Here is a 14666-nt window from a genome sequence, read left to right on the forward strand (position 1 = left end):
TAGCTTTCAGACTGCTGCTTGTAAAAGCACTGAAACTAAAACCAATCTAATGAAAATATAAGATATACTGTCAACTTTACAATATAAGCTAGTAGTGTTGAGTTGAGTTTTTATGAATGGGAGTCAAGAAAGGAAGAGAAGTTTGTGTTTGGATATATTTGTTGGCCACACTTTCTTTCTACGTTGGGACGTGCTGTTGTGTTTTCTGTTTCTTGTTCTCTAAATCGAGGCCAAATTTCAGGAGGGGGCCCTAAAAGTTGCAATCATAAGGGCATCAAATGCTGAGATATTGTAATTCAACCTCAAATCTTAAAGGGAAGTTGAAATGTGGGTTACATTTTTAACAGGGATGAATTTCTTAGTGGTGCGCGTCCTATATATCAGTTTCAAAGTCGATGTTCTCACCGTGACACTTTGTCAATGAAAGCTACTGAGTTATTCTGTATATTATGCAGAAAGAATTAAGTAGAAATAATGGATAACGTTTTGACACTGCCAAAAATGCATGAATCTGTATCAAGCGAGTACCGTTCTTGGGTCACAGTAATTTATTATTTTAAGCAGTAATGGAGTAATATAACATGTTTCTAATATGATTTGTTGTCATATTATTAAAGTTACTAAGTTGAGTGTTGCTACCACAGGTGCACTATGTAGTATAGGAGAAGACATTTTAATCAGGTGAGAATGATTCCATGATATGACTGATACACAAAGTTCAGGTATCGGCGGTATTGAAGATATTGAAACATCTCTGATGTTGCACTGTGGTTTTAGCCATACTAGCTGCTTTCTAATAAGCTAAAATAAGATGGTGAACATGGTAAACATCACACTTGCTAAATGTTTGCTTGTTATCATGCTGACATTATTAAAAGAGTACAGCTACCATGGCTGTCGACACTTAGTCTGGTATAAGTGATTACTTTGAAAGCATAGCTGCGACTTCGCTCAGCTGTGAAACTGCTGTTTTGCTCCAGCACACAGTGAACCTGTTGGTCATTAGCGAAAGGCTCAAACAAAGCTTTAGAGGTGCTGAGATGCTGATTACTCAGAGTGCGCCGTCTGTACAACAGTGGCAGACAGCCAGGCTCAGGGTGTGTCTGAGGGTCCTGGAGTTGAAAGCATCCTGCCTCCATCACAAGCTGCCCCTTTGAACCCTCACAAACACATCAGTCCTGTCTCAAACATACAATAATATTTAAAGGAACACCCCGAGCAAACTGTGTCCAGCTGAGACCACAAACTGTAGCACTGGGTGAAGGTGTCCAATGTGTTCCCTGTTTTGTTTCAATTTTACAATGTTTTCATGCTTGCTGTAATTTTCTCTGTTCTGTTTCTGTTTCTGAATCAACTGTTGCTGTGTTCTACAGATTTCAACTCTGAGGCGGCAAGGGAGGACGCTCTTCCCTACAGTGCCTGAAAATGCAGAGAGGGAGGCCCAGAGTCTGTTTGTCCAAGAGGTAAACTGTTTAAAACGCCCTGAAAGCAGATTTCCTTAATCAGCCACTTTGTGACATTTCAACTAAAACAAATTCTAAACTTAAACTTTGTTTTTAGCCATTAAGACTACAGCTGAGCTCCATAGTCCCCTTAATAACCGTGTGACAGTATATATATACTATACTATTTATCATTCCATCCAAAATCGGGTCGTGGGGGCAGCAGCTTCAGTAGCGAGAATACTATATACTATATAGAATATACCCCTACCCTAAACACCCTATACAGTAGCTACAGGTAATTTAATTGTAGAATGTCTGGTGGCGCTAAGTACAAAGTCCAGTACAAGAGGTTAGGAAGTGGCTAGAAATGTTTATCACTTGTCTGTAAACCACGCGGCCACATCGCTGCAGGACCGTGACACTAATGCGAGTCACTGCCAATTTGCGACCTAATATTAGACGGCACGCCACAGCACATCAGGAAGTGGTCTGTAGAGGCTGTTGTGTAAGTGGTATCTGGGCTCATTACAAATTATTACTGGAAGCAGCTGGACTATTTGTGCTGTTTTTTCTCAGTTATATCTATTTGTGCCAGGGGACATTGGAATGATAGAGAGCAATTCATTTCTACGGTCCACAAGTAAATCAAACTCTGAGTTATTCTTTGTTAGCGCTGTCCGTCTTCAGAATGTCTGCTGTCACACAGTTCAGAATAAGACAAAACAAGTTCTTAAAAACAAACAGGGAAGTTCTAGAAATGTGTTTGTTGAGTAAGATAATACAGTTGAACCTATAAAATGCAGATTGTGAATTATTTTCAGTTGGTGCTGATAAAATGATGAGTTATGGCTACAAAAGGGGAATGTAGGTTCCTCTGAGCATCACAGTGATTTACCCTCCTGCCCACGCTCACCGCTCTGACTGTCTTTTAAAGCCAGAGACCAAGTGGTGGCCGACTGTTCACTTCTCAGGTCAGAGTTCAGTGTTTTGAAGTTAAAACGATACTAAAACTCCCGGTCGAGTGCTGTGCGACGTCACCAGGACAGCTGTGTGGATCAGCGCGGCAGGAGCCTCGCTCTGTTTCCGATCGCTCTCCTGATCAGGTTGCACTCCATCTCCCTGCTGGAGCAGTTCTTGTAAACGGCACGTAGTTCAGCAGAATAGATACCAGCGAGCTGATCCGATCACTGACTTTAACAATGAACAGATGTCTCCCTTCCACGGAAAAGGGAGACAGAGATACAATCCCTACCAGTTTGATCTGGTGGGTGTTGGTTTGACTGAGGTGGCGTGTGAACACTCATCATTCGCTCCTTTACCCTCAGGGATGTCACTGAATAGAGGCTTTAATTGTTGCTTAAAACAACCATCGTATTGTGATTGTGCTGTCTTAGGATTGATTAAGTTATTAAGTTAAACTGTGAGAAAATATTTTGTCGGCCACTGCATTTTGATCTTGAGAACAGTCCAGCACTTGTTTCTTTTAAAGTATCTCAAGTTGTTGACAGATTTCATGTTCTGTTCAATGGGATATCTGCTGAAAATTGAGGATTATCAGACTATCCTCAAATAGAAAACCATTTTTTTTTTACAAATCAAAGTAGGAAAGGAGAACTGGCTCGAACTGAGAATCAGTTCCAATTCGTCCAATCCATTGAAGTCCTCTGCCTCAGAGTTGATCAGTTCCTTATATCGATTCCAACAAGTTTGCACTGCAAAACAATGATGTCACACTCATGCGTCTTTGCTGCTGGAAACACGAGGGAGTCTTGGCAACAGTCTTAAACATGGCTTCATTTAAGAAAGAAAGATGACAACAGTGCCAGTAACGTAATGTCATTTCAAGTGAGGGTGGAAACATCAACAACATGCTGAAACGTCTTTCTAGGCAACAGGGGCTTAAATTCCTGGTGCCATGCAGATCCTCATGTTATAGTAACGTTAGCACCAACCTTGTGGGCTTAGTAGGTGTTTTTTTTTTCACTGTAAAGTGATGAGGAATCAATAAGAGGCTCAATATAGAATTGATAATGGCGTTGGTATTAATGAAATCTTATCAATTCCCATCCTTACATCACAGTCTGTTTAAATGTCTACTTTAAAGGTCTACCAGAAGCTGGGCGAAATCTGAAAAGTTTATAAAGTTTATAAACACTCCTTGCCTTCAGTCATATTTAAACATATATAATAGTATGCTCCCTTTGAGGCTACTGCACTGCACTGTTTTTTATCGCACTGAGACACCGTACAGTTTGTTATTGTGGTCTGTAATTTGTTTCCATTGTCTTTTCAGTGCATTAAGACCTACAAGTCTGACTGGCATGTCGTCAACTACAAGTACGAGGACTATTCCGGGGACTTTCGACAGCTTCCAAAGTAAGTCTATGGTTAAAAGCACTACAGTGCACGACATTCACAGAGGCAGTGTGGTAGTGTGCCAAAACATTGTTATGATGGGCAAGTAACAACAGCTTCTGCATATAATATGTGGATACCAGAGTTTTTTAACTAAAGGACTTACGCAGACTTTTGTGTGGGTTTTTTTAGGTCACCTACACAAACTGTTTCCCGCTTCTGACAAAATGTTGCTGTGACTTAATTACAAGGAAACGTGCGCAGCGTGCAAATAATTCTTATTTCCTTGCAACAAAAGAGTGTTTCCTTCTTACGGTGCACTGGATAATTCCCAACTATAGCCAGTGTGGAAAACACCCTCATTGTCCGCAGATGGTGTCATCAGCTCCAGCCTCTTCCCCAAAGAATATCTCTTTTACTGCCAATATGTTAGAATATGAGTTGACAATGACCTTGTGACTTTGACACTATCAGCGCCGCCAAATGTTCTGTCACTTTTCTGAATGTGGGGAAGTTAAAACAATAGACCGTGACGCGGAACGCCTGTAAAAGCCTCACACAATTTACAGTTGAAGGGATTCTTACCTTTGACACATTTTCCAGCAGGCAGTATACACCTTAAATCCAGGAGCACTCAAGCACTGCTTTCCAACACTCCTGGAATTTGTATTTTTCCATGATGTTGCTTTTTTCAGACTCCCTCGAGTTGGCTACAAATATGTACAATTACTTATTTTTTTCAAAATGACAAAAACATAAGGAAAAAATCACGCAATGTCAGTCACACCACCTCAGTGGTAGAAACATGTGCTAGAAAGTTTTGCAGAGTGAGAGAAAATCAGCAAAACTGCACCAGATGCCCTGGACCGCCGCTGCTGTTAAATGTGAAGTGCTAAAATTTATATTACTGGCAGTAAAATGTACCTAAACATCAAAAGAAAACGGTGTCCTTTTTTGTTAAGTGGCAATTTGAGATACTATTACAAAAGCCTGTGAAAAAATTTGAAATATTGATGATCTGCTAAGTAACTAGTGGCATGATAGATGTGTTGGTGTAAATAACAACAATATATTATCTAAAGGAGATACATTATATTTTTTCTCTTTTTTTTCCCTTTTCCTTCAGTGTGTTATTTTCTTGAAAGTTAAAAAGGTCAAAGAAAACTCTCTTCTTAGTGGTACTGGCTCAGGCGTGTGTGAGCTGACCACTCAGAGGAGACTGGGTATCAGGCGTGGCCTTAAAGAGACAGGAGCTAAAACAGAGCGTTTCAGACAGGGGGGGAATAGAGAGCTGCAGCACTGCTGGATGTCAACATATTCTAGTAGTAACCCAAAATAAAACCATGAACCTGAAAATGAAAGTGAGCATAATGATCTGATAATGATGATGATTCTCATGATTTCTTTTGACATTTTAAAGACTAATGACGATTAATTGTGAAAATTATGAGAATTGTGATGATTTTACTGATTATTTTACAGCAAAGTGTCCAGGCCTGATAAACTGGCTGTCCATATATTTGAAGTGGATGAAGATGTCGATAAAGATGAGGTGAGTCTATGGTGGACTTATTCTCTTTTACTCTTCATTAACAATGCCAACAAAAATCCAGTCATTAATTCAGAATAATACACACATTTTTGTTTAGCAAATCAATGTTATCTGGTTTCTAGACTCCACTTTTAATCAGGATTATTTATTTTACTAGAAAGCTGTCCCAGAAATGACTGCATAGCGCTTAATGTTTTCTAATTCCAGTCATCAGCTTTGCCGTTCCTGTTTTCATTAATTTCATTAAGGAGATAAAAGCCATTGTTGTGTCCAATAGCTGAATTTAATGGGAAGAATTAAGAGTAATTAGACTTTGAGACTTTTTGCTGGCGCACAATGAAATCTTCAAGCAACATTTGGGTCTTTTCACCCTCTCCTAATTCATGCATGATGGAGTGGGTGTGCTTTTTTGCGCAGATTAAACAAGAGATTGTTGTCTTTGGAACGGGCTCGTAGGAGTGCAGAACAAGGAGGCTCATAAGTCACCTGACAGACACTCAGATCGGGTGGGAGTCTTCAAAGGCGATACGAAGCGGTGGCTGAAATGTTTTTCTAATATGCCGAGGTCATGATTCCTCGCAAGATGCATGATGACGATCCCAACCTTCTCTCCTCACGTGATATGTCAAACTGCACTGCCAAAATGCAACAAAATGCTCCTTTTCACTCACTGAAATACACTGTTTAGTATCTTTTTTCCCTTTAGCTGCGTGTTAGCTAATGCAGGTGTGATTGAGGGAGGTCATCACGGGTCAGGGTCCGTCCTGCTCAGCCTCACAGTCACTCTCGCCTCTGACAGGACCCTTCGTTCAGTTTGTGCCTCTCTCTGTGGCCTCCAACTCTTCACCACTGCAAGATTTTTTTTAAAAAAGAAGAAAAAAAGAAAGGGAGGTTGCTTGTACAGATGAAAGAAAAGAATTTGAACTCTTCCTCTAAAATCCCCAGAATAAATCTTTTTTTCATTTTTTTATGTGTGTGTGTTTTGGACTGTATGGAAAAAAGGCTGTGTGATTTTGTCTGTCTTGTCTTTCTCTGACTGAATTTAAGAAATAGAACCCTTTCAAAGTTTTTCTGCAAGGTTGCCACAAATCTTGTAAGTGTATGAATTTGGAGGGAAAAAATAAGGCCTTTTTAAGGCGTTTTTAAAATCGACATGGGTCATTGAAAGGGTTTTATTATTTTGTGCAGGAAAAGTAAGTTTGGCTCTTTCTATTTTTAAAATTTTTACAGTTGTAAGTTATCTGGGGTTATCAGACATACTGTTTTACCTTGAGAAATGGCCCGATGTCCGTCTGGATTTACAGTCCATTGTCTTCTCAGTTGTGGATCAATCTGGAAGCAGAGAAATGATAACGATTTGTTATGTTTATACTGCTGTACCACAATGAAGTTTCCCAGCCTGTGCGGGATGCGAGAGAAAAACAGCCGGCTGAATGGGGTCAATTGGGCCTTGAAAAATAGTTGAAAAGTCCTTGAATTCGATGCCTACAAAAGGTGTGGGAACCCTGTTTCTCAAGCACATTTGGAGCTCGGACAGTGTGAACCCAGTGATTCGCCTGTTGTCTAGACACTGACGAGGAGAGAACAGGTACTGAACCTTACCAGATGCTTTTCAGATCCCTCCACAAGGCACACTGGAAATATTATAATTCCTGCCAGGGCTTTTAAAAGCCCCTTTTGCTTTATTAAGCTGAGTGAAGAAGAAGAAGAAAAAGAAGAAGTGGTGCTGGATCAAAATAGGACATCTTGAAAGGCCATTCACTCCTCTCATTGTGTGAAAGTGTCAGGGATACAGCTCCTGTAGGTTTTCAAAGTGGGGAAGTGTAACTGTAAATGACGTGTCCTCTGTTCATGCAGGGCTGATCTAAACCAGGACAGCGCCATCTAGATTTGTCCCCGTCTCTTCTCCCTTCATTACTCTCCTAACTGGTCTACTTTAACAGATCACAATAGCTGGTGGAACACCGTAGATTTGTGTTTGGACATAATCGCGTGCTGCCCGACCTTGCAAGCATGAGACGATCGGGTCCATGTGTCACGGATCTGCTGTGAAGATGGAGATATTTATTTTGTTTAAGAGTCACAGTTTGTTTAATGTTCCTCTGCCTGCTTGTTTGGACTGAGGCAGCCCCTCATGTCGAGCTCTGTGTCGTGTCAGACCTCAACATCAAAAGGTCTTCTGCACAGGGAGGCAAGACTGTGGACGGGTGTGGTAAAAGCATCGGTGATATAATATGATGATCCACTGCAAAAATATCCAAATTAAGTCGTGCTGAGGGTTCTTTCAGAAAAACCTTCCAATAGATGTGTTGTCTTTTGAACAATCGGAGTATTTAGCTCTATTATTCACGTGTTACAGTGGATATAGAACTTGCTTTGGTTAGTTTCCTTGCAGCATGAGCAGTATCAGTGTGTTTTAAATTCTCCGATGTTTTTTGTCCTACAGGATACGGCCTCCTTAGGATCCCAGAAAGGCGGGATCTCCAAACATGGCTGGCTGTACAAAGGCAACATGAACAGTGCCATCAGCGTCACCATGAGGGTGAGACAAGTGCTAATAGCCTCAGTTAGAGATGAAACAATAAGGCATTAAATTGATTCTTTGATCAGTAGAAGAAAAAAAAAATAGTTTGAGTCATTTTAATGCAAAAATACCAAATATTTGCTAGTTCCAGCTCGCGAAATGTCAGGATTTTCTGCTCTTTGCTTTATATGATGGCAAACAAAATATCTTTAGCTTTAGACTCGTTAGTTCGACAAATTAATCAAATTGAAGATGTCACCTTTGGCTCTAGGAAGCAGTGACTGGTGTCTTTTTCACATTTATTTTTTTTTATATTCATTAGAATTAAAAGATCAATCAAGAACATATTTGATACATCTAATCTAAATAAAGAAATGAAAAAATCACAAACTCTCAGTAGATTTCTGACTTTCAGTATAATTGTTCATTGGATCTCTTTATTTTCAAAAAGAGTATTACAAAAGACAATAAAAAAGGCAAACGACGACGAGACAGGGGTTGAGAGGTGCACACGTCTTCCTCAGTTGTCCAATAGCACGTCTCCTTCTGAATTTCAGCCTATAGTCATGAATCAGCTTCAAAGCGCTTCACAGTCTGTACTGCATACAGTACCCTCCATCTTTACTATATCTATCTATTGTTTAAGTATCGTAGATTTATTTTTGTACCAGATTTATGAGACTGTATACAGGTAAAATTGGACAAACACTGCATCCTGTTTATTTGAACGTTTATTTCTTCTTTTCGTTTCAGTCATTCAAGAGGAGGTATTTCCATCTCACCCAGCTCGGGGACGGCTCTTATAATCTGAACTTCTACAAGGATGAGAAGATCTCCAAAGAGCCCAAAGGGACCATTTTCTTGGACTCCTGTATGGGCGTGGTTCAGGTATGCTCTAAAATATTCCAGTCATCTCTGATGGATTCCAAGGCAATGATTTCTGACCTATTGACCTGTGAGGATGTACTGGGTGTGTCCTGGTCCTTAATGGAAATGAAAGCATCTCTTGCCAGGAATAAACTGAGGCAGACGCGGCAACTTCCTCTTCACTATTCTTCTCTCTGTCTGTGTATTTCCCCACACACGGGGTAAAATGTAAGCTATACCGGGGGAAATTTCAACACAAATCTCTCTAACAATGATGGACCGCTGCCGTGAGACCCTTTGGTGTTCATTTCCCTGAAACCAGAGCTGTCTCCTCCCCAGGGTCGAGCTTTACTGCTGACTCTCAGCTGGTGAAACAAGGTGAATGCTGAGGTCTCACTTCCGCGCACTTCCCAATCGATGCCACGTGCAAAACAGCTGCATGTGGGCCAAGACTCAGTGGATGCATTATCATCTGTCCGTCATCTCAATAGATGGAAAGAACCTGATCGTTCTGATGTGGCAGCCAGCTGGCGTTGATCAGATACTTACTGGTGAACGAGATCGAAGCGTGAGCGTTTTTCCAGGACTGTCTCCTATCCTGCGGAGGGGGAGAGTTATCAGGGTGTTTGAATGCTTGAAAGATCAGCGCAGGTTGTGGTGTCTGTGCTGTCCCCCGAGTTCTTCAAACCTCCAAAACCACCCAGTTCTCAACCGCAGACCTTTGCTCTGTTTCATTCCTCAGCGCTGGAAGAAGTGAAGGAAGAATGTACCTCCTGGTTTACTCCAGTCTGTGCCATAACAAACACTTTAACAAAAACGCCACAATATAAGGAAAGTTCTTGTGTTCTTCTGAGTTCTCCATCATAAAACCATTATTTTGAATATATATATTTTCAGATGCCTAAAAGTATTACGTCGAGGTGTGTACTTGTATCAGTCTAAAAATCCAGAAATGTGCTCAAATAGGGCTGTAGTTCATTTTATCACCTCGCGCTATCAGCATCAAACTATGCCTTTAGTTTTTTTAATTGTTTTGATTGAGCAACCCCTAGTGGCAGAAATGACCTCATTAGAATATCTAAGAATAATATTCTATTTACCATAAGATAAAATGTAAATACCAAAAATAAAAAAATAGTATTTACAAACTCACATAAACCTCAAGTGAAGCAATATTAAAGAAAGGATAAATAGCCTCATCATTAATAATCTGCAGTACATTAGAACAACAGACAGTACATACAAAATCTGGACCGATGCTGTGAGGTCCAGTCGACCATGGCTTTGACTTTAAACATCCATTGTGTCCAGGATATATTGGAAGAAATGGGATATCATTTTCAACATCATATTAGATGCTAGATGCTCCTAAAACCTACACACTGGACCTTTAACTGCAATCAAACATATAACATTTTTCAGGTAGACTCCGACTGATCTTGGAGGCACAACACACATAACTCGACTACTGTCGATGCAGATTACTCAAATATGTTCTGGGAAGAGGAAGCCAAAAAATCAGTCTAAAAAGTACACGTGGTTTAGATTCTATTTATCTGCAAGTCCATTTAACTTCTAATCTAAAATCTGTCTGTTACCTCATACACAATGAGGTAACAGACGGATGTTTGATTGCTTTTCTGTCCCTGGCTGATCCCCTTTGTCCACACACCAGTGTTATGTGTCATTCTTCTAGGCTGTTTCAAGTAAAACATCCACATGGAGATGTTCTCAAAACACATGCCGATTTAGTTAGTTGTTAGCAGATTCTGACACAGAGCCTAATCAGTAACCCATTCTGTCGGCGGTAAAACCCGCTGCTAATGAGCACAGCCCCTCGCATACCACATATAGCTGAGGACTCTTCTGCTCTGTTCATTGTGACTTTAACCCAACCAGCAGAAACTGCTGCTCTGTGATTCAACTGCAGATGTTTAAGTCTGCAGCTGTAATTGCGTGGAGTGACATCATACTGAGCCTCAAGCTGCTCCTGGTGCTTTGTTAAGATGCCAGCGCATGCTTAAACACACCAAGAATTCACCACATGTTAATTAGGTGAACTGCTGTCCCCTTTTCAGTTAACAAGGAGCAAAAGGGCTGTGACTGATAATTGTGGTTTGAGGTTTTTATTTTCTCTTTCCTTTCATTTCCTTCCTTTCCTTTCCTTTCCTTCTTTTCTTTGCTTTTCTTTTCTCCTTTTTTTTGTTCAGAAGGCAAGAAAGAAAAGTAAATTCTGTTATAACGTTTTCTAAATCTGATCTAAATTGTGTTCTTTCCCTTGTGACATGACCAAAAATCACAGTGTTTTGTTGTTGTTGTTTTGTTGTTTTCCTCAATTCCTCCACTCGTTCCCTCGAGGACATGAGCGGCTCTGTTGTCTAGAAAACTGTGACCGGTCCTCCTTCCCATCAGACTATTAATTCCGTTTATCAGGACTTAATTTTTATTTCTCTCCATGTTTATTCACCCGGTCTGCCGATAATGAGCCTTCCCTCCCGGTCACTCCCACTCTGCTGTTTCAACATTGCAGACAGTGATAACCGTAGCATAACAATCCGCCGCCTGCTGACAATGATAAGATAACGTCCCTGTTCCGCTAAAGAAATGCTGCTGGAAAACATTAAAGTGTTTTAATCAGCAGACCTCAGCAGAGTGGCTGCATCTCGGACAAACTGCAGCTGAATCAGCAGTTATTGGTTCTGAATGGGCTACGCTGTGAGCCTCAAATGGGACAGTGACATCATGGAGGTCATGGTTCAGCTCTGCAGATTGGGCTCCATCCCATTTTTCGAGAGTCTCTGCTTGCGGTCCTGGCAGAGCTGGAGGCTTTGTTACACAGATGGAAACACTCGGTCCCTCCCTCACACTCCCGTTGTCCATTCGCTTTCTGTGAATCTGGTTTTAGCCTCCCATCGCTTTCCAAAAACAGTGACTCACACTCCGCAGATTGTTGCTAAATAGTGTCATTTTAGGGCCAACATATTGTGATGAAATCTTTACTTTGTATACACTTTTGTGTTTTTGAGGGCACAAACAGCTTAACAATGGGGGAAGTGAGAGTGAAGGTGGAGTTAAAGTGAAGTAAGCTTTGATTTAGATCATAAAACTAAAAGTCTCCTGCAGTCTGTTGAGCTGGCAGACCTTCAATGTTAACTTTGGAAAGTGGGATGAAACATTCCTTCAACCCTGCCATATCCACGGTTTGGTATTTGATTTTTGAAATGTGAAAAACTAAGCTTAGTCAATCAATCATTCAATATCAGAAACACACACAGAAAGTCTTTGTTCTGCACTGAATTGTTTCTTATCTTTCATGTGTATATAATGTACAAGTTTTCCTGTGCTTTCCTTCTTCTGTCTTTCGTCTGATCTCCTCCCGGGTCGCGGCTGCAGAACAACAAGGTTCGGCGGTTCGCGTTCGAGCTGAAGATGCAGGATAAGAGCACCTACCTGCTGGCCTCGGACAGCGAGGGAGAGATGGAGGACTGGATCAACACGCTCAACAAGATCCTGCACAGCAGCTTTGAGATCGCCATGCAGGAGAAGAGGAATGGAGAAATTCATGATGGTGCGTGTTTTTACAGTACCTGAAGGAACGCAAACATGAGATATTATAACTCAAAATGTTATTTTGAATTAGTCAAAATGTTACACAAGATGTCGATGAGACGTGATTTATGGGTTTTTACAGTCTTGCTGAAACGTCCATGTTTTGAATAAAGACAACTTTTCAAATTCATCCCCTCCCACACTTCCCTGTGGTATTACTGATGGCGCCGCTGCTGCAAGACAGTGTGAGCAACATGGCTACCGCTCATGGCCTGGAAGAATCCAAATTTGAGCTAGAAACCTTGATCGCTGTGCTATGAAAAGGCGGAGTAGACGACTTGTTTGTATGAATAATTAGGCAGGTTTTGTTTCTCGCTGAGCTTGTGAAAAGAATGCTGGTTTTCAAACATCTAAGTGGGAAACACATATCAGACACGACACCAGAGAGCTCTCCATTGAGTGAACGTCCGTCCGTTCACTCACGTTTAACCTTGGTTTCTATCACTCTATTTCTTTCTACTCTTCGCCTTCTCTGCCTCCTCCATCAGCAGGGTTCTTTTTCTTTTGTGGTGTAGCGTTTACACACTTTTTCCAGTTGTTACACCTTTACATGGGGAAAGCGATCAGGTAAAACAATGCCTCTTCCTGTGTTGGTCACGCAACTTCATTTTCCTCAGAATATAGCCAAGTGAAAGATGATATCTATACCTATATGCAGATGATGATCACTTTTTTGAAGCTGTTACACTGTGACATCAGTTTTTTTTTTCCGAATGATGCGTTAAAGCACAAAGATTGTCAAAGGAAAAGCTACTAATCTTCCTGGAACCTGGAACCATGAAATATTTGGTATTTTTGTTTAGAAAATGTTTTCTAATGATTATACATTTTCTGTCAGTAACTTTATTAAGTGATGTTTTCAGCTGTGCTTATGTATACCGTTATACTATACTGCAGTTTAATTTATAACAAGCTCTTTATATGTTTTGCATGTAAAAAATTTAACCTGTAAAATATTTGTAGTCCAGTAAAATATGTCCATCAAAGCTGTATTATGGCATGAATGGTATAGACAAATACATCAAATCTTTACTTAAATACAGTACAGTACTACAGTAAATGTACTGAATTCCACCACTGCTGTACTGTGTAAAATCCGCTGAGCTGCAACCATCAGTTAAGCATTTGATCAGTTAATCTAAAACGTCGACCGAAAATGATCTGCAGCTATTTTTATAATCAATTGATCACTTCGAGTCAGATTTTAAGAAAAAAATTTCCAGTTTCAGATTCTTAGATTTTAATATATTCTTCATTTCCTACTCTTCTGATTGTAAACTTAATATCGTTGGACTGTTGATGTCAAGGTGTCCCTTTGGGAACTTGTGATGGACATTTTTATGATTATTTGAGAAAATGGTAAAGAATATTTGATAATGAAAATAATAGTTATTCACTGTAGCTGTCAAAATGTGTTGGACTAATATAGAAGCAACAGTGGTGACATTCTGTAAACTAAATTCCTGAGATGAAAAACCCTCAGTTATCATAAGCAGAATGATAATCCAACCTTCTTGAAGATCCAGTAAATCCACTCATCATTATCATTATATTTACTCTTGGATTCTGTATGTACCTGAGGATGTTTTTAATGACACATTCTTCATTCACACCAGCATCCACTCATTACTGGCAGCTCACTTCCTCCTGGCGCCGTGGTTAAGTGTGGTGCAGTGTGCGGCTGTGTGGTAGCAGACCACCCAGGCTTTTAATGCTCACCTCCTGTCTCGCAGGAGGCTTAGCCATGGAGGAAAGAGGCTGAATGCCTCTGCACAAAACGCTCCACTAATCTGTCTTTAACTCCTCAGGTTTTTATTAATCACGCTGTGCACGAGAAGGAGAAAAACATTCCGCTTGAAGAGATCACTGAGCTTTCCTTAAATACACCGCTGGGACCTGTGGTATCTCCATCTCAATCCAGTTGAATTGGTGTTTACCTAACTTTCACATGTCAGAAAGCGATTAAGGAGGTTTAACAACACAAGGGTTTTTTTTTATTTATTTATGCTCTGCAATTCAATGATTTCTTGTATTTTCCTTTAGATGATGATCTTGGAAAGTCAGACAGCTCCTCTGGCAGTATGGACAGCTTTCAGGTAGGTCCTACTTTCTCATCATTACACAGAGCTGCAGCATTAAGTCTCTGCTCGTCCATTGAAGTTGTGAGGGAAACATGTGGCTTGAATTAAGATTTAAGAGTTACTGGTTACACACCTAATTTCTCAGACATCTATTTGTTGTTTTTTGAAGATCTGATCTGACATCAAACAGAGACGTCTTGTCATGTGATGAGCTAAACCTTCTCAGAACAATT

At 40.4% G+C, this 14666-nt stretch overlaps 1 protein-coding gene across 26 annotated transcripts in view; it reads left to right on the forward strand.

Moving 5' to 3' along the window:
- The window catches only part of zmp:0000001200 (dedicator of cytokinesis protein 9), an 87759-nt gene that overhangs the window by 45035 nt on the left and 28058 nt on the right, over positions 1 to 14666 (forward strand). For all 26 annotated transcript variants that reach the window (XM_030427985.1, XM_030427988.1, XM_030428001.1 and 23 more), the window contains exons 3-9: positions 1374 to 1463; positions 3739 to 3821; positions 5283 to 5352; positions 7799 to 7894; positions 8630 to 8764; positions 12137 to 12311; positions 14396 to 14448. In XM_030427985.1, the coding sequence (XP_030283845.1) occupies positions 1374 to 1463; positions 3739 to 3821; positions 5283 to 5352; positions 7799 to 7894; positions 8630 to 8764; positions 12137 to 12311; positions 14396 to 14448 (702 nt within the window). The remainder of the gene's footprint in view (positions 1 to 1373; positions 1464 to 3738; positions 3822 to 5282; positions 5353 to 7798; positions 7895 to 8629; positions 8765 to 12136; positions 12312 to 14395; positions 14449 to 14666) is intronic.

This window comes from Sparus aurata, chromosome 9 (assembly GCF_900880675.1).
Source record: "Sparus aurata chromosome 9, fSpaAur1.1, whole genome shotgun sequence".
NCBI lineage: Eukaryota > Metazoa > Chordata > Actinopteri > Spariformes > Sparidae > Sparus > Sparus aurata.